The sequence below is a fragment of the Oryzias latipes genome, chromosome 12 (genome assembly GCF_053564925.1).
Source record: "Oryzias latipes strain Hd-rR chromosome 12, Olatipes_Hd-rR_3.1".
In the NCBI taxonomy this organism is placed as follows: Eukaryota; Metazoa; Chordata; class Actinopteri; order Beloniformes; family Adrianichthyidae; genus Oryzias; species Oryzias latipes.
Genome location: NC_136248.1, coordinates 28,753,110 through 28,773,077, shown reverse-complemented (window position 1 = coordinate 28,773,077; position 19,968 = coordinate 28,753,110). Strand labels below are relative to the sequence as shown.

General features: G+C 44.5%; 1 protein-coding gene across 24 annotated transcripts in view; it reads right to left on the bottom strand.

Annotated features, from left to right (window-relative positions):
- Nucleotides 1-936: 936 nt before the first annotated feature.
- mast4 (microtubule associated serine/threonine kinase family member 4) overlaps nucleotides 937-19,968 on the bottom strand; it is a 133,289-nt gene continuing 114,257 nt past the window's right edge. For 18 of the 24 annotated variants that reach the window (XM_078955989.1, XM_078955990.1, XM_078955992.1 and 15 more), the window contains 13 exons: nucleotides 19,386-19,518; nucleotides 19,128-19,293; nucleotides 15,149-15,250; nucleotides 12,834-12,956; nucleotides 12,566-12,675; nucleotides 12,359-12,480; nucleotides 12,052-12,266; nucleotides 11,062-11,250; nucleotides 8,885-9,111; nucleotides 7,781-7,903; nucleotides 6,807-6,943; nucleotides 5,918-6,102; nucleotides 937-5,801 (listed from right to left, as the gene is read on the bottom strand). In XM_078955989.1, the coding sequence (XP_078812115.1) occupies nucleotides 2,209-5,801; nucleotides 5,918-6,102; nucleotides 6,807-6,943; nucleotides 7,781-7,903; nucleotides 8,885-9,111; nucleotides 11,062-11,250; nucleotides 12,052-12,266; nucleotides 12,359-12,480; nucleotides 12,566-12,675; nucleotides 12,834-12,956; nucleotides 15,149-15,250; nucleotides 19,128-19,293; nucleotides 19,386-19,518 (5,425 nt within the window). In that variant the 3' untranslated portion in view covers nucleotides 937-2,208. The remainder of the gene's footprint in view (nucleotides 5,802-5,917; nucleotides 6,103-6,806; nucleotides 6,944-7,780; nucleotides 7,904-8,884; nucleotides 9,112-11,061; nucleotides 11,251-12,051; nucleotides 12,267-12,358; nucleotides 12,481-12,565; nucleotides 12,676-12,833; nucleotides 12,957-15,148; nucleotides 15,251-19,127; nucleotides 19,294-19,385; nucleotides 19,519-19,968) is intronic. The other 6 variants (XM_078955996.1, XM_078956009.1, XM_078955993.1 and 3 more) reach the window with 5 other exon arrangements.

Here is a 19,968-nt window from a genome sequence, read left to right as displayed (position 1 = left end):
ATGTCTAAAAGGGGAGCCAGCACGCCTCGACATGCTGCCTTTTCACCCCTGTCATTACTGCTCTGCAGCTCCAACAACAGAGGGCCTGCTTCACTGCTGAACAACGAGAGACAGGCTGCCCCCTGTTGGTGGTGCGGGGCACAACAGGGCCTGCAGCAGTGAGGAGGACCTCTCTTCTTAAGCCTTCGTAGTTTGGGGTCCTTTCTGAACATTTTTTACTATTTTACAATTTTCACTGGTAATTCTGTCCCACAGCAGTTTTGGACTGGACTGTTTTTCTCATTGAGAACTCAAAATTCCCTAAAACTAAATGAAAAGCTCATTCATCGTTCATCTTCTATACCCGTTTATGTCCCTTTTGGGGTCACATGGCTGCTGGAGCCCATCCCGGCTACTTGTGGGCAAAGTAGCCGTTTTAATAAAACATAAAAACCCTAAAATGTTTATGTTTTATAACAAAGTGTTGAAAGTGAAATGATGAAACTAAAAGCAAAGCAAAGCCAAGATAAACAGTAGAAAAAACAGGTGAGCTTCCAATAAACTCTATAAAATGTTCCAAGGATTTATTCAGAGGGGCGTCACAATTATGGGTCATAAATCTGGCTATGTTTGTTTTGAACCTAAAATTTAAAAGTTACGCACTTTTTTTGAACCCTTCAGGTTAAATTTGGAATGAGAACTAAGCTGACGGCGGGTCGGCATCCTTCCCATGTCACCGGCAAACACGCTGGTCAGTCAGAAGCTACTAAAGGGTCAATTCTATTCATTTATAATAAATAATTTTAGGGAAAATTGAGAGCTGCAATCATGAAATGTTTAGTGGAGTATTTTCTGTTGAGTCTGACTCTTTAGCTAAGTGAAAAAACTGCTTTATTCCTATCCGAGGAGAATTTAAAGATTTTACAAGAATGGAGACGGAGAAAAATCCAAACAAAATCTCAGAATTTCATTTTATTTTCAATTTTACGCAACATAAGTATAAATATCTGTTAATATACAACATCTATGACATCCATAGAGCTTTCCTTCTTGGAAAATACAAAAACTCAGAACACTTTTATTGCACATTTTCTAAAAGACAAACCATGTTCATCAAAACACTTTGAGTTTTTGCACACAGGAAGGAAGAAAACGGAGAGCAGACACCGATTACGGCACAAACGAAACGTCCCAGAGGCCAAAGGAGCAACACGGCTAGAAGCGACATCATCTCACGAAGATTTTGGCAACTCGACGATATACAAAATATACATCCATGATGCTTTGTAAACAAACACTGATGTGCTTCGAGGATTTGATCACCGGACTAAAGAAGAGACGGCTTTCGGCTCCGCGTTTCCATAAGGTGCTTCTGTTCTCACAGTTCAGACTGAAGTCAGTCACGACCTCTTAGATCACAGCGAATCAACTTGAGTGGATTTTTTTTTTTCCATTCTGCTAACACTACAGGCTCTGGACGTCGCTTTAAAAAAAAAAAGAAAGGCCTCTAAAACCCAGAAAGGTGGAAAGAACTGCAGGGGGACGCGATCACAAGCAGGGGGGTTCGTACGGTGGATTTCCTGTTCAGGTGATGGATTGATGCATGAGATGCAAACACTCATGAACCCTCGTGAAACTTCAATACTTCCTAGTTTTTTCGTTTTTGCCTCCTGCAAACATTCTTCATCTCGTGCTACATTTTCAGAAAGACCTTCCAGCTTCTTTTTGAGAACACCAGAAAACGTGGCTCACATCTTCCACGAGCGCACTAACGGCAAAATCTTCACGTGTAAGACAATCGAGTCAGCCCCGTGTCGGACATGGTTCTATTTACACCATATTGCTTAAAAATCAATATGTACAGATGTCAAAGGAATGTGAGCAAATTATTCCCCGTGAATCTAAGGCCCCTTCACTCATATTGGATTTACATGAAATCTTTTTCCTTTTTCTTTTTTTTGGAGAAGACGGAACGCCGTCTCCTCAGCGCAGCACAGATCTCCTGCGCGAGAAGACCTCCGGTCGCCTTCGCTTAAAGAGAGCAGCTCAAATCTTCTTACGGCGGCGGTTTTCCGGTTCGGCTGAAACCAAACATTTCCAGACAAACGGTACATTCAGAGCACAGACATCGGCGTGGAACAGCTTGCCCGGTCCTGAAACAAAAAAGAATAAAAAGCGCGGGGATGCTGCGACATGTTCATGGTTGTTTTTTTTAAACTGGATGTGATGTCACTTCCTGTTGCTGCGCGGAGACTCCTTCTGCGGCCGACACCTGTCTTTGTCAGCAGACGGAGACGCCCGGTTCGGATCTCGTTTAGTGTTCTTCTGCGGAGGCGGGACTTCCTCCTTTTTCTTCCTGTCTGCCGGCTCCTTCCGGGTGGAGACCGGCTGCCTGTCCGGGGCGCCGGTTCTGGTTTCTGGGACCTTCTGGCTCTCGGGTTTGAGGCTGGACTCCTTCTTTGCTGCAGGTTTCTGCAGGTCGGGCTGAGAGGCGCATGGAGGCAGCTGAGCCTGAGCTGCAGGTTTGGGGTCCGGATGGGTCTGGATCTTGGGCGTGAGGTCTTTAGGTCTGACGGCTGCTGATGGAGCCGCAGCCTTTAGACTTTTAGGGGGCGGGGCTTTGGCTTTGGACTCTGCTGCAGGACCTTTGAGCTGCACGGACTCTTCAGGCGTCAGAAAAGCCGCTTCGTCCTGTGTTTGCTTGTTAATGGCTGCAGGTTCTTGGAGCTGTTTGAGGATCGAGCTGCATTTGACGGTTCGCTCCTCTGCAGGCGCAGCGGCTGCAGGCGCAGCGGCTGCAGGCGCAGCGGCTGCAGGCGCAGCGGCTGCAGGCGCAGCGGTTGCCAGCTGGGATGCAGTTTGTGGGAAAGGTTGCACTGCCAGTTGCTTTTGAAGTTGTGTTGCAGGTTGTGCTGCCAGTGGCGATCTCGGTTGCACAATGGGTTGTGCCGCAGTTTGTGATGCAGGTTGCTTTTGAAGTTGTGTTGAAAGTTGGGAGCTGGGTTGCACTGTTGGTTGTGTTGTAAATTTAGGTGTGTCTTGTGCTGCAGTTTGGGTTGCAGGTTGTGTAAAACATTTTGTTGCAGGTTGCATCTGTTGTTTACCAGTTTTTGCTGTAGGTTGTGTTGCAAGTGGGGATGTAGGCTGCGATACAGGTTGTGTTGTATGTTTTGATGCAGGTTGTGTTGCGAGTAGTGATGTGGATTGCACTGCAGGTTGTGTTACATGTTGTGTTGTAAGATTGGTTGGAGGTTGTGTTGCAAGTAGTGATTTGGATTGCACTGCAGGTTGTGTTACATGTTGTGTTGTAAGTTTGTTTGCAGGTTGTGTTGCGATTAGTGATGTGGATTGCACTGCAGGTTGTGTTGCGAGTAGTGATGTGGATTGCACCGCAGGTTGTGCTACATGTTGTGTTGCAAGCTTTGTTGCAGGTTGTGTTGCTAGTGGGGATTTAGATTGCACTGCAGGTTGTGTTGTGAGGTGTGGTGCGATTTGTGTTGCAGGTTGCGGTTCAGGGCTGACTTTGCCTTTCAGACTGGAAACAGCTGAATTTGCTGTAAGTTGCAGGTTTGCAGCAGCAAAAACGTTTTTGACAGTTTCGTCTTTTCTTCCTGAATCCTCGCTGGATTCTGGATCTTTCCTTCTGGGTGACACTAGGTCTCTCTTGTCGTCTGCGGCGGCAGAGTTGCCGCCAGGTTGTGTTGAGTCTGCGATGTTTTGTTGCACCCTGGCAGCAGCTTCGTCTGCGGTTTTGCCGTCCTGCTCAGAAGCAGATCCTGCGGTTGGGACGTGGGGCTGCTGCTGTGTGGAGCCGATGTTCAGCAGCAGAGCTTTCTCTGGAGCTGAAGCAGCGACCAATCGCTCTGGAACTTTGGAACCTAAGGTTCTGCTTGGGTTCTGAGCAGCAGGTTCTGCCCCCTCGCAGCTGGGGGGCTGTCCTGCATCCAGAGCGGATTCAGGTGATGGATCAGCTGCAGCCGCAGTCGCCTCCAGCTTTGCAGAACTCAACGACTCCTCAGTTTTGCTGTGTTTTGACGTCGGTGTTGCTCTGACCTCTTCCTCCTGTTGCTCCGCCTCCTCTTCCTGGTCCTCGTTACTCACTTCCCGTATGGAGGGAGTTCTTCCGCAGGTGGAGAAGTGAGAGGCGTGCCGTGGGGCTCTGTGCTCAGCCTTGGTGCCGCTCCTGCTCTCCTGTTTGACGGCGAAGGCCTCGGGTTTGCAGGGCGGAGCCTGTGACTGTTCTCTGGGTTGTGATTTCTCAGAAAAGCTTTTTCCCTCTGCTGCTCCCGCCGTTTCCCTGGAAACCGCCGAGCCGTTTCCTGAAGATGCGACCTCGGCGCCGAGGCAGGCGGTCAGCGGGCTCTTCATCCTGTCCGCGTTCCTCAGGGAGGCGAGGCTCTTCTGTCGCTCTGTCGGGCTGTGGAGCCGGACGGGGGAGGTTGCAGCGGCGCCGTCGCCCGCGTTGTCCGTCACTTTGGGGAAAAAAGTTTCCGCTTTGGAAACTCTGGGACCTGAAAGGAGGCCGATGTCCAGAGTTCCTTCAAGAGGTTTGAGCGAGGAGACGTGGCGCCCCTCCAGTTTGTAGTCGGACGACGTCTTTCTGAGCTGCGACTCTGCAGACGAGATGAGCTGCAGCTTCTCCACGGCGCTCTCCCCCCTCCCAGAGTAGAGCTTGGGACTCAGACCTTCGGGGCTGGGGTGCGCCCCCCCCTTCAGGTGCTCATCCAGCTGCAGGCTCTTGGACCTCATGGAGCCGAAGTGGAGGTTCTCGTGGAGGCCGGGCGACAGTCGACACATGCAGTCGTCCCGCTCCTCGAAGGACAGCCTCTTCCTGGTGAACTCCATGTTGGGGGCTTTGAAGTCCAGCCGCTCGGGTTTCAGAGTGTCCTTAACCTGTCGGGGGTGGGCGGGGGCGCCGTCACTGTCGCAGCTGCTGCTGCTGGAAGCCTCGGAGATGCCCTCAGACACTCGCGAGGACAGCTTTTTGTACAGCACGTCCTTCAGGGTTGGACCGGCTGCTTTGGCGTCTGCTGGGCTCAGTTCTGGGACGTTCTGGGATTTGGCTTTGCTTCGGAACAGAAAGGCGTCGCTCCTATCCTCGCCACAGGGGGGCAGTGCGTCGCAGTCGAGCAGGGCGTCCTGCTTCTGCAGGGACTCTCTCCTCTCAGACCAGTCCTGTCTCTTCGCCACCATCTTACACTTAAGCTTCTCCTTGTCCAGCTCCTCCACGGACTCCTGCCGGCCCATCTTCCGGCTGGGGGGCCGCTTCAGGCAGCCCTGCTCGACGGGCCGTAGGCGCGAGACGGGCAGCGTCTCGCTGGACGTCTCGTCAGCGCTGTGGTCGTTCAGCTCCTCGTCCTGCACCTCCTCCTGAGTCACCTCCAGGCTGTGCTTGCGGGGGCAGAGGTGCTTCTTGTCCCCTGTGTAGGAGGGGCCCAGCTTCTCCTCAGACTGGACTCGCTTCAGGAGGGGGGAGCGGGGCGGCTCCGCACTTTTGGGGCAGACGATGTGGCGCACAATCGTCGGGGGGGAGTGGATATTGGCCGGGAAGGCCGGGGTCGTCTTGGAGATGGCCACGGTGTGTCCGCTGAAGAGCGGGGAGGGGGGGCGCTGTGGAGACGTGGGCTGGGGGGTGGGGGAGGGCGTCCGGGCCAGAGGGGAGAGGGGGATGCCGCTGACGGACTTGCGGCGGCCCTGCCGGAGCCTCTGACCCGGCAGCTTGGGGCCCAGGCCGTGCAGGGTGCTGGGCCGGATGTGGCCCGAGCCCGCGGGGGAGTTGGGGGCGCTGGAGCTGGGGGAGCTGCTCTGCGACGAGTTCCCCCCTGCGGGAAGACGGAGAAAGAAAAAGAATAAAGAAAAAAAGTAATTAACAGCCGCACAAGAAGCTCTGTGAAAGATTTCTGGATCAGATTTTATCACGAGAAGATAAAATCTCCACCTGACTGGGTGAAGTCTGGTGAGGGGCGGAGGGCGGCGGTGGGGGAGCGAGGGGAGAGGCTGTGGGTGGGGGAGCCAGGGAGACTCTCACCGGAGGAAAGGGAGTGGTTGAGGGAGGAGAAACTGCGGCTGGTGTGCAGCAGAGGAGACGGCTGCATCGCGAAGCGCCTGAAAAGAGAACGCCGCCTGAAACCGCAGGACAGAAACACAGAAACCAGGATCACATGTCAGCGCGTGTCTGCCCCCTACTGGACGACAGGAGAAAAGCGCCTGAGGTTGCCCTGAGCACATCAACAAATCAAATAAGAAGAAAAAAAATTGGCATTAATATAATATTAAAATAAAATGCAGGAAACCAAAACACAATGAAAAAATGAATATATAAAAAAGAAATGTAATTAAACATAAACCAAAACACAAGCTAACTTGAACATTTTTCATGTTTCTTTAGTGTTTCTGCAAAAAACATTCAAAACTTTAAATAATCTTTCTAACAGATGAAAAAAGAAGCATAAGACAAAAAGAGAAAAATTCAGATTCTACATTTTTTGCCTCACAAACGATTTGCTGTTTTTCGACGACGATGACGACTTAATATTTAAATTTTTTTAAATAAAATCTGAGAAATCAATTATTTCATGGGAAAAACTCCATTCCTCCTCGTGCTGAATTTTCATTTTTGAAGGTCACGTTTCCACTTAAACCTGATCATTTTGAACAAATCAGGTTATTTTTACATTTTTTCTCCAAATCCAGAGAATCAGAGTTTATATGTAATTTTCTAACTTGCATATAAATGATTGCATTGTGTGTTGCTACTTAATTTTCTGTATTCACGACGGAAATGAAACATTCTGGAATTTTTGTTGTGCGTGTAACAAAACATTTACCTCTCCGGCGTCTTCTCCTTCTTGGGCTTCTTTCCACACCTCACCATCTTGCTCCTGTAGCTGTTCCTCCGGGCCGGGCCGGTTTTTATGGACGTGTTCTCAAAGGGGGTGGTGGAGATGGCCACTTTGCTGCCGCTCTGAGAGAAACACAGTTTTCGTGTTCATATTTGGGCTGAATATTTAGAAAGTAGAAAGACCGTTTTTACAAGAAAAATTGTCTCATTTTCTGTCTTGACAGAAAAAGGATCATCTTAGAAAATAATCTCAGTTTAAAGTCCCACTCGGATCATTTTTTTAAACTTTTGTAAAAGCGTTCCCAGCGCTATTTTAATCATGATTGCACCGTTTTTAGACAAGAAAAAAAACCCTGCAGTTTTGTCCAAAAACTTTCATCAGAGAGAATTAGAGATTCGTCTTTGACTTGTGAGTGGCACTGTTGATGGGGAGTAAGCCCGCCCCTTTTCCCATCACCCGTCTGCTTACACACTCTCCCCGCTAGTTTACAGCTCCTCACACCCCCAACATAACATTACTCCAGGTTGACAATGATTTGGATAAAGAAATACTCAGAATACAATTTTAAGTTTCATAATTGTCTTAAACCTTTAGAAAAAAATGAGGCAAAAAAATTTTAAAAACACAATTTTCATCTGAGTGGGTCTTTAAGAAAACATATTGTACTAACTTGTATTTTTTTTAAATACGGTTTTTCTCACACCGTTGTTTTGTTTTTCATGGAAAACTTTAAATTTAAGGAATTTCTGACATATTTCTCCAGGGCTCGTTTTGGCAGTGCAGTTGCACGTTTTCTGTTCTTATTCTCCATGTAAACACGATTCTATCACTGAAAATCAGTCATTAATGTTGAAAAAAACGTTCAGCAAAACTTGGCCATAAATTCTTTCTGAAGTAAGAAACTGTTTAAGCTGTAAAGACATCCGAAACGACGCTCCAGCACAGTCTGGTCTGGTTACCTTCAGCAGGAGCTCCACCACTTCAGTGTGGACCAGACCGTGGACCGTTTCTCCGTTCACGTGGGTGATGAGGTCTCCGGCCTTCAGTCCCGCTTTCTGCGCCGGCCCGCCTTCCTCCACATTCTGACACACAAAAGCATCGCATGTTGATCTTTAGATTTGCAATTCCTGATTTCAAATCAGGACTGGATAAAAAAAAAAAAAAGATCAACATTCCTCCTGAACCTTTCTGCTGATTTCATCAAAAATATTTACAGAAAATGCATCCGATTTCTAAAGAACTTTGTTATTTTCACGATTTTCATCGGTCAGCGTCTTAATCTCAACCAGAGGCGGAGCTACAGAGGAGCCGCCGTATGATAATGGATCTTTATTGACGAAGATTATCATCAGAAATCATCTGCTTCTTTAAATATCAGTGATGGCCCCTCAGATCCAATACTGCCATTTTAATTGTTTATTAATGATTCCCAGAGCCCCGCCCCTTCACGTTTAGTATCCTTGAAAAGCTCCAAATATTCTCTAAATGGATTTTATTCACTTGTGTGCACTGGTTTGGAGATACTAAGGTTTAGAAAAGTCCTCTACAGAGGATGTATTTGCAAAGTCAGAATGTTTTATGGAGGTTTTCTTCTATAAGTTTCTTTTTCCTGGTATAAATGAAGGATCAACAAGAAATCATATAACTCATAGTGATATTTAGTATACATTTAAAGTATACTAAACATATACATGTGTCATATTTACACATTTGTGGCCATCTCTAAAGTTAAAAACTAACAGGAAATTAAAGAAAACAACATTTCCGCCTTGATTATTTCTTCAGATTTAATAAATTAGCTTTATTCAGAAATAATAACTGATTTTTAAATGAAAATGTGTTTTTTAATTCATTTATCCTTAATCTCAGATTAATTTAGAAGCTCTGGGCTGCATTAGGAGAAACCTCCTGAGCAGAGATCTTTTCTCTTCCGTCTCCTTTTTGATCCTAACAGGCGGATGAATTTTCCCACAAACAGATGAAATCTCTGCAGCAGCGACTCCACTCGGAGATCCTTTAGGGATCTGAGCGGATGAGCTTCACCCCCTTCATCGGCTCCTCACCCAGACCATGTGGTACACGGTGTACATGTCGCCGTCACAGGCGTAGACCCGGATGGCCCTCAGCGTGAAGCCGAACTTCTTCCCCGAGCTGTGGATGACGACGGGCTGGCGCGGGATGGCGCTGAAGAGGGAGGAGTCTCTGCTCGGAGACGAGTCTCTGGAGGACGGGTCGGAGGAGAGGGAGTACGGAGACAGGGGGCTGGCCAGAGGGGACACGCCGAAGATATCTGGAAGGAGGAGAAACAACCACCAGCTGAGCAGATCCTATGATGGATTCCATCCCTCTTTACCCCCCATGACGACTGCTTTGAGGGCGGAGCTCCCAGAAAACTCTAAACCAAAGGTGGGCAAACTTTTTGACTTGTGGTCCACAAAAAAGTTCTGAAATTGGACAGGAGGGCCGAACCAGGAGCAGACGTTTGGAGTGTTTTGGAAATCAATCCACCTCAGAGAAAGAAAGAAGATAAAAATCTGTCCGAAAACCTCATTTACAAACTAAACATTTAGCTTGTAAACTGAATATGAAATATAGAAACAAATGATTAATCAATTAATGAAAATGGTTAAATTGATTGACTTTTAAGGATATTACTTCACCAAGTTGATTCATGATTTTTCCAAATGAAACATACTTTTGCACATATTTTTAACGTTTGATACTTGATCAAATTTTGCCATGAAAATTTCTGAAACAGGGTTGTGTCTATTTTACTGATATAATATTATTTTTTAATCTTATCAATTACTTTTTTAAGTAACATAATCTGCATATATTTTGGATAACTGATCTTCATTTGCCATGTTGATTTCTAAAAAGTTATTCTTTTTTACAAAATAACTTAAGTAATTCATCTTTGTCGTGTGCTTTATTGCTATTTCAGGATTCTTAATCCTGTCTGATAAAACCTAGGAACCAGATAATGATAAATGATGTAATAAAATGGTTACGGTAGAACAGGGGTGGGATTATATAAATTTGCTTCCTTCCACTCCCTTTCAAGCAACATTTATTAATATGTCTAAATATCCAAAGTTGATTCATCATTGTATGATTGTATAACTGATGATTGTATTGTTTTTGTGTATATTTCCTATTTGATTGCTTGAAATAAACCATTTCAAATCATTTCAAATCAAAACTATGTAATCTTACTTATAATAATATTTGAAAACTGAACATTATGGACTGTTCATTTAAAAACTGTGCCTTTTGTTCTCATTTTAGTGCCACTTTCACCGTCAGGTCGATGTCCCTCAGTCAAAAACATAGAGAGATGCTGCGTTCGTGTGGTGCTGGAATAATCGGCAAAAAGACGAATGGACCAGGAAAACACACACGAACGTAAAAAATCAACTTATTTGTAGAGCACCATCATACAGGGAAAATTAAACATTAAGGATTATCAATGTAATTAATACCATCTTAATGGTAAATGTTCAGAGAGCTGTAAGTTCCTGTCAGTTCATCTGCTCTAATTCTGAGGAAAACATCTTTCTGCTTTGAGTTTAACGTTTCATCTCCACAGCAGAAGTTTTCTCAAATATAACTTCATTTAAACACTAAAACTAACGCAAAATGTGATTTTTGGTCAAAGGATTTAATTAATTGTGTGCAGAGAAAATCCTGCAGGTTGCAAATTTATGAAAGGAAAAAACTAAATCTAACGTTTTCCCGGCTGATTGAAATATGAGGTCGACCTGGGAGTTGAACCCCAGACCAGCTGCTCAACCCACCAGTCATGCGATTATTTTGTTGTGATTAATCTTCTTCAATCTTACCTAATAATTTCAGTGAAAAGCCTTCTTTTGAAGTATTTTACATTTGCGACTTTGGGTTTATGAAGTTTCTTTTTGTAAAACTTTACTTAAATAATGGGGGGTATTATTTTGAATCTCATACAATAAAAAAATAAATAAATTTGAGGTTTCTTGTGGATTTTATCATCTGAGGTGGAAGAACGCCGCCCTCCAGATTCTCAGGAGCTCCAGCCTTCGACTCCACAGACCTGCTGAGGTTTTATTCCCTTCCATCCCTGTTTGGGGTGGAGTCCAAACTCTTGTGGGTGGGGGCATGCACATGTCTAAAGATAATCCTAACTCTCATTTTGAGGGCTTTTAGTTGAGCTGCTCTTCCCGTTTCATTCATTTAAGTGATGGTAGGTTGGAGATCTTCTCACCTGCAGGGATCATCAGAGACAGAGCCCCAGTGGACACAGACTTGGGGAGCTTCGCCACAGATGACGGTTTCTCCGCTGCCGCGCTCTCCGCATGTGGAGGCTGATCTGTGGAGGCGGGACTCGTGCTGTCGGGGCTCACGGCGTCCTCACCTCTGGGCGTCAGCTGATCCAGATGTTCAGAGAAACTTCCTGCAGGAAACCGAAGCATTTTAGGGGGAAATAAAAAGGATAATTCTTTTAAGTAAAAAAGGTAGAAATGTATATATCTATTGCAGAATTTAAAAATAATTATAGTTTATTATTTTAAACTTTTTTGTTAAGAGAAATCAAAAAAATATATAGTTTCAAAATAAATTCTGCTGCACAAATTCGTGCAACAATTTTATTTAGAAACACAAGAAGGGGGAAAAAAAAGTGGGAGAAAATGCTTTGCTAGTGCGAGTATGAGGCAGGTTTGCCTTTCAGTCAGAAAACCAGGAAAGAAACCATATTTCACACCACTTTTATGTGCATGTTTGGGTCTAAGTGACACCAGAAAAACCAACCGGAAAGTCCAATCATTGCAGGACCTTTGGAATAAAAGGTCCATTTATGAGCGAGGATGGGATTAACAAACACGATCCTTCTGGGAATTCGGATTAAATTTATAAACCTTGAAAACAATTAAAGAAAAGATCTTTTTGAAGGAATAAGGGTTTCTGAGTTAATGATTGATGGTGAGACAAAAAAACAGCATTCTGTCTCACTAAAACCTAAAGGAAAATTCTAATTTGTTTGGATTTTACATCATTTCAGCTGCCAATAGTAATGAAACAGATGTTAGTTCAAGTTCTAGTGGACAAAAAAAATCTAAATCTTCAGATCACAATAAGGTCAAACTATTTCAGCTTCATTAACCTTTTTGCTCTTCGAATAAAAACAAAAATAAAACACCAAGAGAAACTGCGACTTTAAGATCCCGCCCCCTGGAGTTCTGGGATGACCTCTGACCTGACAGCGTGGCGCCGCTGTGGCTGCTGCCGGGCGTGGTGGCGTCGGCCTCGTCCTGAAGCAGCTCCCCCATGGAGAAGGAGGCCTTGCTGGGGTCCCCGAGCCCTGAGGTGTCGTCCCCTTCGCTCTCGGCGGAAATGGCAAACTTTGGCAGCAGACTGGATCGGGGGCCGTGGTTCAGGCCGTCTGAGTCGGTCGAGTGGGACAGCGACGGCCTGGTTCAAGGACAAAACGCCATTGGTGAGCCAAAGGGGGCCAGCAGGGCTTTCAAAAACTCATCACAGCTGGTGGGCGGGGGGGGTCTTACACGTCCGCAAAGTCTGGCGTCCAGCTGAGGGAGTCCACCGTCAGAGGGCTCTCGCTCTTCTTCTCCTCCGCCTCCCCCTTCTCCTCCAGATGCCCCCGGGACAAATCCAGGCTGCTGTAAACCTGACAGGGATCCTCCCAGTTAGAAACTCTTCTCCGGCCTACACACTGAGGGAGGGGGCTGTTCGGCTGCCCGATGGTGACCAACCTTGGAGAATCTGTGGGAGCAGGAGGAGAACTGCCGCAGGTCCACGCTGAAGTCCTCATCGTTTGTGTCGTCCTCCTCCGTTTCCAGGTGGTGGTACCTCTCAGAGCGAGCTAAAGGGGGAGGGAGTCAGATTTTAAACTCTTTAAAGTCTGGAATGATGTTTATCAAGCTGAGCTGTGTTTGACCTTATTGTTTGAATCTGTTTTTGTATTTAGTGGAACTGCACGAGTTTGGTATTAAGACCACGATCAAAGACAAAAAAACTTACTGTCGAAGTAGCTGGTGTCATCCTCAGACTCCAGCTGGGGAATGAACTCAGCCTTCTGCCTCAGCAGGCCGTTCCAGTCCAGGTGGTGGAAGAACTGATGCTGCTTCACTTCCGCAGCGCCACCTGCAGGCAGAGAAACAGTTCCAGGTATCCGGAGCTGCTTTTGACAAACTCGTGGGGAGTTTAATGGCTTCTTTTCTGTTGGTAATATCTCCATAGCAACCATATTATTTGTTGGTCACCTAAGGGGGACGAACAACTGCACAGTTTTAAAAATAATCTGCAAAAGTTTCCTTAGCAACGCAGGTTTTTTGTTAACTACGCCCACAATCCAAATACTTCCATGTCCTATGTCATATTGTTCTGTTACGCTTCATCCAATGACTCGTGTTCATTTTTCACAGTTATACCTTAAAGCAGGGGTCGGGAACCTATGGCTCGCGAGCCATATATGGCTCTTTTGATGGTCACATGTGGCTCGCAGACAAATCTTTAATTATACTTTTTTTTTTATCATTAGTCCAGTCCTTCTCGGGCGCGATGCGATGCTAGAGGCGCGCAGTAGTAGCGGTGCTTAGAGAGAGAAATCTGCGCCAGCGCTATCAGTTACTATTATTTATTATTTCACAGAGTTTGTACCAGCTGGAAACCTGTGAATTGACGTGCATAAAACTACGCGCTCCCGTCTCTGAGAAAGAGCGCGCAGATGCGGGGACGGGATGTGTGAGGGAGAAAGCAGAGGGTGGGGGTGAGGGGTTGTGGGGACAGCAGGTGAATCGCGCAGGGATTGTAAAAACGTAAAACCCGCTGCCCGTCACCCACTGCGGCGTGTGAGTGTGTGTTTGGCTCCCCGTCTGCATGTGAGCAGTCTTTGTCACATCTACAGAACATTCAGACCTACGATGACGTTTAAAGTCTCAACGCCTGCATGAAGCAGAAACTCACCACGGATCAACCAGACTAGACCATCAGCAAAACTACCACGAGAAATACTCATCATTTATTAGCAACAGAATAACAATGTTATTAAAAAGAATCCACAGACTTATTGTACTTTAAAAATGTTGAAATTAAATCAAATGCACACATTCATTTATATATTTAGTTTTAAACAAATTGTCGCGGACTGAGTTGGATGGCTGTTGGGCCGCGTTAAAAGTTCTGGAGTTCATGGAACGCATCGATCAAGCAGAGATCTGATTGGCTCTCAGTTCTGTCGCTCAGCCTGTTGTTAGGTAGTTTGGACCAATGGGGTTCAGCTATGGGCCGAATAAGGGAAATGGGAGGGCTGCAGCGGTAGCAGGGGGATATAAAGTTGGGAGAAGCGCTCTCGTGTCGGCGGGAGAGATTCAGGAGTTGCTGAATTAATTGAACGGCGTTTGTTGCGGTCTGCAGTAATCGGAATAAAGAACTTTAAAAGAGGTTAAGTCTCCGTGCCTCAGTGTGGGGAAGGGACACTAAATTATTGTATGGCTCTTTCGAAATTACATTTCAAAATATGTGGCATTTATGGCTCTCTTGGCCAAAAAGGTTCCCGACCCCTGCCTTAAAGTATTACAGTAAAAAAAATGTACGAACAGGGAAACGCCACTTTTGCGAGCTCGCCATGCTAACACTATTCAAAATCAATTTTTTCCCCCCCAAAATCATGGTTGGGGAGTTGGGAGCCGATAGATCAAAATCTCTTTATATGAGGAGTTTAAATTTGTAGTAGGTCAATGGTCTCTTCTCAAGGTCAAAGGTCAACAAAAGTTCGGTTAGGGTTATCCTGATGACCTGTGTGTTTAACTTTGTGAAAATTGCTTGAACACAAGTTTTTTTTCTCCCCCATATCGTGTAAAAATGAGAAAACTGCCAAATTTCCCACTTGGCCACAAAATGGCCACCAAGTCGTAGGTCCTGTGGCCATCCCAGAATTTTAAAACTTCCTTTTGATATCCTCTAGTTTCTGTTGTGGTTTCATTAGTGGATGCTGAAATATTTGCTCGAGTCCCGTAAGACATTTGTGGCCCTGCTCCCACTGATGATGATGTCATCTTTATTTGTTTGGGGAGGGGGGGGGGGGGGTCGTCCACTATGCCTGAAATTCCTCCAATAGAAGAAAGAAAAAGTGTCCCAACAATCTGGTCCTTCAGTCCAGGAGTGCTGCGGGACAGAATAACATTTGTGGCGTGGCGTCACGGACCGACGGCGTCCCCAGCTCCAGGTCACTTTACACACTCGTGCGTGGAATCGGATTCATGCTGGAGCTGGAATATCGATCCGAGTGCGGAGGTCAGTAGGACGATCCTCTATGGAGCGACCTGGGCTCTCACCTGTGCCCAGCCTTTCCAGAGGGTTCTGCCTGAGCAGCAAGGTGACTAGCTCCTGAGCGTCCAGAGGGGGCGCTTCCTCCCCTTCAGGCCAGTTGATCTCATCTAGAAAAGAAAAATAAACAAATAAACAAGACACACATCGCTTTGAGTTTTTTTAGGGAAAATAGGAGATCATTTTCTCAAAAAACGTAAAATAATGATGATTCAGATCTTCATCTAAACCCCAGAAAAAAAATGTATAAAAAAAGAAAAGAAAAGTTGGGTCTTTATAAGCATTAATTGAAACTACAAACACAAAAAAACAATTTACAAATCTAAATATTTATTGCTTTATAATAATGATTAAATAGTCATTGTATATTTAGATTATCTTCAATCAAATCTTGACAAAAAAAAAAAAAAATTAATTTAATGTTAATGCGCATCAGAAAGGGTGAAACGTTATCAATGAAACTAATAGTTCAATTATAATCAATGACTCGTGTTTTAGACTCAATAAATGTGCACACACACGTGACAGCTCAAAAAACCAACACAAAAAACACAGAAAAACCTTTGGACGTTCCAAAAAACGATTGAACAAGTGCAGCGTGAAAGTTAGCCAGGCTGCAATAATGGGAGCTGGCAGCTTGATGGCTTTCAGAGCGACGTTCATCGTGTCCGACTAGAAAACATCCATCCATTAGAAACGCTCGCTTTAACCTGCAAAGGCTTTATGTTGGCATCCCGTGTGGGGAGTCATCACCATAAATTACACAAAATGTTTCCATTTTTGTTGCTAAAAAAGTTGCTTTTAATCTTCCAGCTATAACAGACATGTTTTGCTTTGGTCACAACTGCCCTTGTGAGTGGAATCAGGCCGTCTGCAGGCGAAAAAATGGGCAAACCTGTGTGTGTGTGTCTGTGTGTGTCGGGGAATATTAAGGTTGTAGACCGAACATATTTTCTACAGGCATGCTGCTGGTGACAGGTAGTAGTAAATACGTATACGTGTAAAAGTAAGTAAAGGTGACGTAAGTGGATTTCAGTCAAAAAACTGAAGTGAGCAAAAGTTAGGCTGCAAATACAGTAGATGTGTGTAATGTACGCGATCATGTGCGTTACATAATGTACCAGGACAATTTTTTACCATTCTTTTTTTAAAAGAGTACGAAAGAAAAAAACTCCACCTGAATGTTATTACCTCTTTCATTGTAGTAAAATGGTATAATTTATTTTATTTAATGGTAACATTTAGCACTGCAACTGTGTCTCTTTACTCATTTATAGTGATTTTCTTTTGGTAAATGTTAGTTCTTAAAGGAAACATTCGGATTTACACAACAACAGATTTTTTAAGTATAAGAAAAACAAACAAACATGAAGGGTGCTTTGACGGGGGAAAAAAAAACCCCAGCAGCGTGACAGGGTGAAGAAGAGCGCGTTCATGTGGCTAAGATGCTTTATTTACATGACAGTCTGCACTGCAGCTTAAATAACTAAAAAAATGTTGTCTACATTTGATATCGCCTATATGTATCGTGATACAAGTATACAAGCATCGCGATACATATAGGCGATATATCACCAGATCGATTTTTCCCTGCACCCCCTGACAATGCTTCGTCATACCGCCTTCGAGTAATAATAATAATAATAACAATAATATTAATAATAATAATGACAATAATAATAAGTAAGTGCTACTTTAACAACTGCTACTTCCAAGTAAAAGTCTTTGTAAATGCGCGTTTCGGGCTTCCACGTTCAAAACACTCGCGTTCACGCATCGCTACTCATGTTTCTACAAGCGTATTCGGGCTCCATGTACGAACACGCATTGAAAGTCAAACCAGGTTTAACTCTGACCAATCAGGGACTTGGATTTGGTAGTGATGTATGGGTGGCGTCTCTTAAGTCATGGTAATGCCAACCGTTTGAAAATTGATCATGGAGGAGAAATTAATAATTGTGCTATAGGATAGGTGTCTATAACTCCAGTCGGAGTTATAGACACCTATCCTATAGCACAATTAATAATCAAGTCTTCTGATATATCAGAACAGAGCGGTGAGGGGAAAAAAGTCTGGAGCAAGATTTGAAAGATTTGCAAGACATTTCGCACCAAACCTCTTCCAACTGCAGGTGAAGGATGCGCCCTTTCAAGCGCATTCGAGAACGCGAGTTACATGCTTGGCATGAACATGGCCTTTTTTTTTCATTTATGAAGCACTGGTTCAAGTGCTGTTTAAGAACCAGAACCGTTTCAAAAGTACCATTTTGGCACCGGGTAAAACCCAACTGGTACCCATCCCTTCTCACAGAGAGAAGGCCCTGGTTCAGATCCCAGCTTGGTCTTTTCTGGGTCGAGTTACACCTGTGTGGGTCTTCTCCAGCCACTGAGATTTCCTCCCACAGTCCAAAAACATGCTTCACAGGCAAATCGATGATTCTAAATTGTCCCTTAGTTCTGGATGAGGGGCTGTCTGTCTGTGAGCAGTCCTGTGATTGACAGGTGAAGTGTCCAGGGTGTAGCTGGGATAGGCTCCAGCAATCCAGTGACCACAACAGGGAATACAGATGAGAAACGGTTTTGTGGATCTAAAAGGAGAAAAGGAACAGTTGCCCTCCACTTTAACTACATTTAGCTTCAAGCTATAACTATGCATGTGTGCCTTTGTGGTGTTCATTAAGTGTTTGGGTCTTTTAATTATTCAATGTCAGCCGTTTGATTGAGAATAAAACCAATATTTGCTGACGTGCCGTTCTTTCCTGCGTCGCATGCAGACGCTTTCATCCAGAAACTCCTCCTGTACAGGCATCAGAGCTGATGACTCCTTCAGGGAGACGATTCCCTCAGTGCTGTCAGCAACATCTCCGCGACTTTAAAAAACGTCACTTATGGAGCTCAGAGAGCTAAACACGCTCGACGCCATCTGTTTGTCTAAAGGCCTTCTGGGAAATCTAAGCGGTGAAGAGAGAAACCCATGTGGTCGCCATGCAAACCATACATCCACATCTCAATGAGGTTTGGGGATTTGTGCTGATGTGCACACGACAGCAGCTGAACAGCAGATGCAGAGAAACTTTAAAGTCGTCTCCACGGCAGGAGCAGCAGGGTTTTGATCCAAGAATGCAAAGAAGTTTGAGAATTAAGATAATCATAAAAAATAAGAACCTTGACTTTCAGAGCTTGAATCAGCAGAGAAATCTGTTGGATCTGCTCTGGTTTGCAGAAACAGATCGGCCCGCAGAAGGCTGGTTTCAGATGAGCCGGGCTGGATCTACAAGCAATCCCGCTGGTTCGGTTCTGCATAATCCAGTCCCAGCTGGTTTTCAAACCACAATTTGAGCTCGCAGCATCAAGGTGACTGCGGGAAAACGGGGCTTTCAGCTAAATCTAATCGTTCTTATGAAATTTCATACTCTAAATGTTATATTTACTCTTTTTTTTATTTTTTACAATACAATGGTTCTGTTTTTAGGGCCACACAAAAGCATTCAATAAGAAGAAAGTTATGGCTGAGGGTTTATGAATAGTTTCTAAATAAAAGTAGAAATGTTAAAGCCTCAAAAGTCTTATGGGGAAAAGAAAAAAAAATAGTTGAATTTGCAAAAAGTATAAAAAAATAAATAAATGACTATATGTTGTAGTAGCCAGGATTGGCGATGCATCTTAGACGAGAGTAAAATGTATTTTTGTAAATATAAAAAATTAATCATCATCTCCGTTTTCATACACACTATTAATTATACCCTATAAAAGCTTAGGCCAATTTCGTTTTAGGACGTTTTTGATTTTGTTTCAGCTTAAATACTTACTTTTGTTGTATTGGCGGGACTTTGCTTGTACTTTGAGATGGGTAGAGTATACTCTGGTCATTTAGGTATCAATTTCTTGTGCAGAATCCAAAGGTATTTCAGAGATTATGTGTCTGCGATCGGCATGCTAGAGTATTCGACAACAGAGTGAAAAACTGTGGACAGAAGGAAAACTGACCGCTGATAACTTGTCCAAACAGCTCCTCTGGAGTGTCTCCAAAAAAAGGCACACAGCCGACGAGGAACTCGTAGAGGATTATTCCCATGGCCCACCAGTCCACCGGCTTCCCGTAGCCTTGTCTCAGAATGACCTCAGGAGCGATGTACTCCGGGGTTCCACAAACCTGCACAGAGCAGGAAAAAAATCCTCAAAACACGAAGAGTTTTGAAGAAAAAATAAAAATCAGCAAAATAACCATCCCCTTTCAGCACTGACCTGCTTGTCGGAGAACTCTCGGGCGTCTTTCTCAATGTGACCTTCGTACAGGTTGGTGGTCATGTTCATCAGCCCCACTTTGGAGAGACCAAAATCTGTCAGCTTGATGTGCCCCATCGAGGTCACCAGAAGACTGCAGGGAGGGCAGAAAAGATCTTCAGCTTTAGAGTCCATTTAGAATCAGCTACAGATTTAAACTCCCCTTAACGAGTGTATTCGTTAAGGGAAAAAAAGTTGGATTTAGAAGTTGTAGATTTTAAAATGGCGTTAGTGTGGCGAGCTCGCTAAAGTGGCGTTTCCTTGTTGCCCGCATATTTTCTTTTACCAGAATATTGTGAAAAAATTGGCTCAGGCTGAACGAAATGATATGACATATGATATGAACATAATATAAAATATGGGCGTAGTTTACAAAAAACCCTTAGTTGCTAAGGAAATAAAAAAAAATACTTTTGCTGATTCTTCTAAAAGGGACATAGATCTGTTCGTCAGCCCCAGGCGACCAAAAAATAAAATGGTTGCTATGGAGTTGAAACCAACAGAAAGCTCACATTTTGAAAAAAGCCACAGAACTGACATGTGC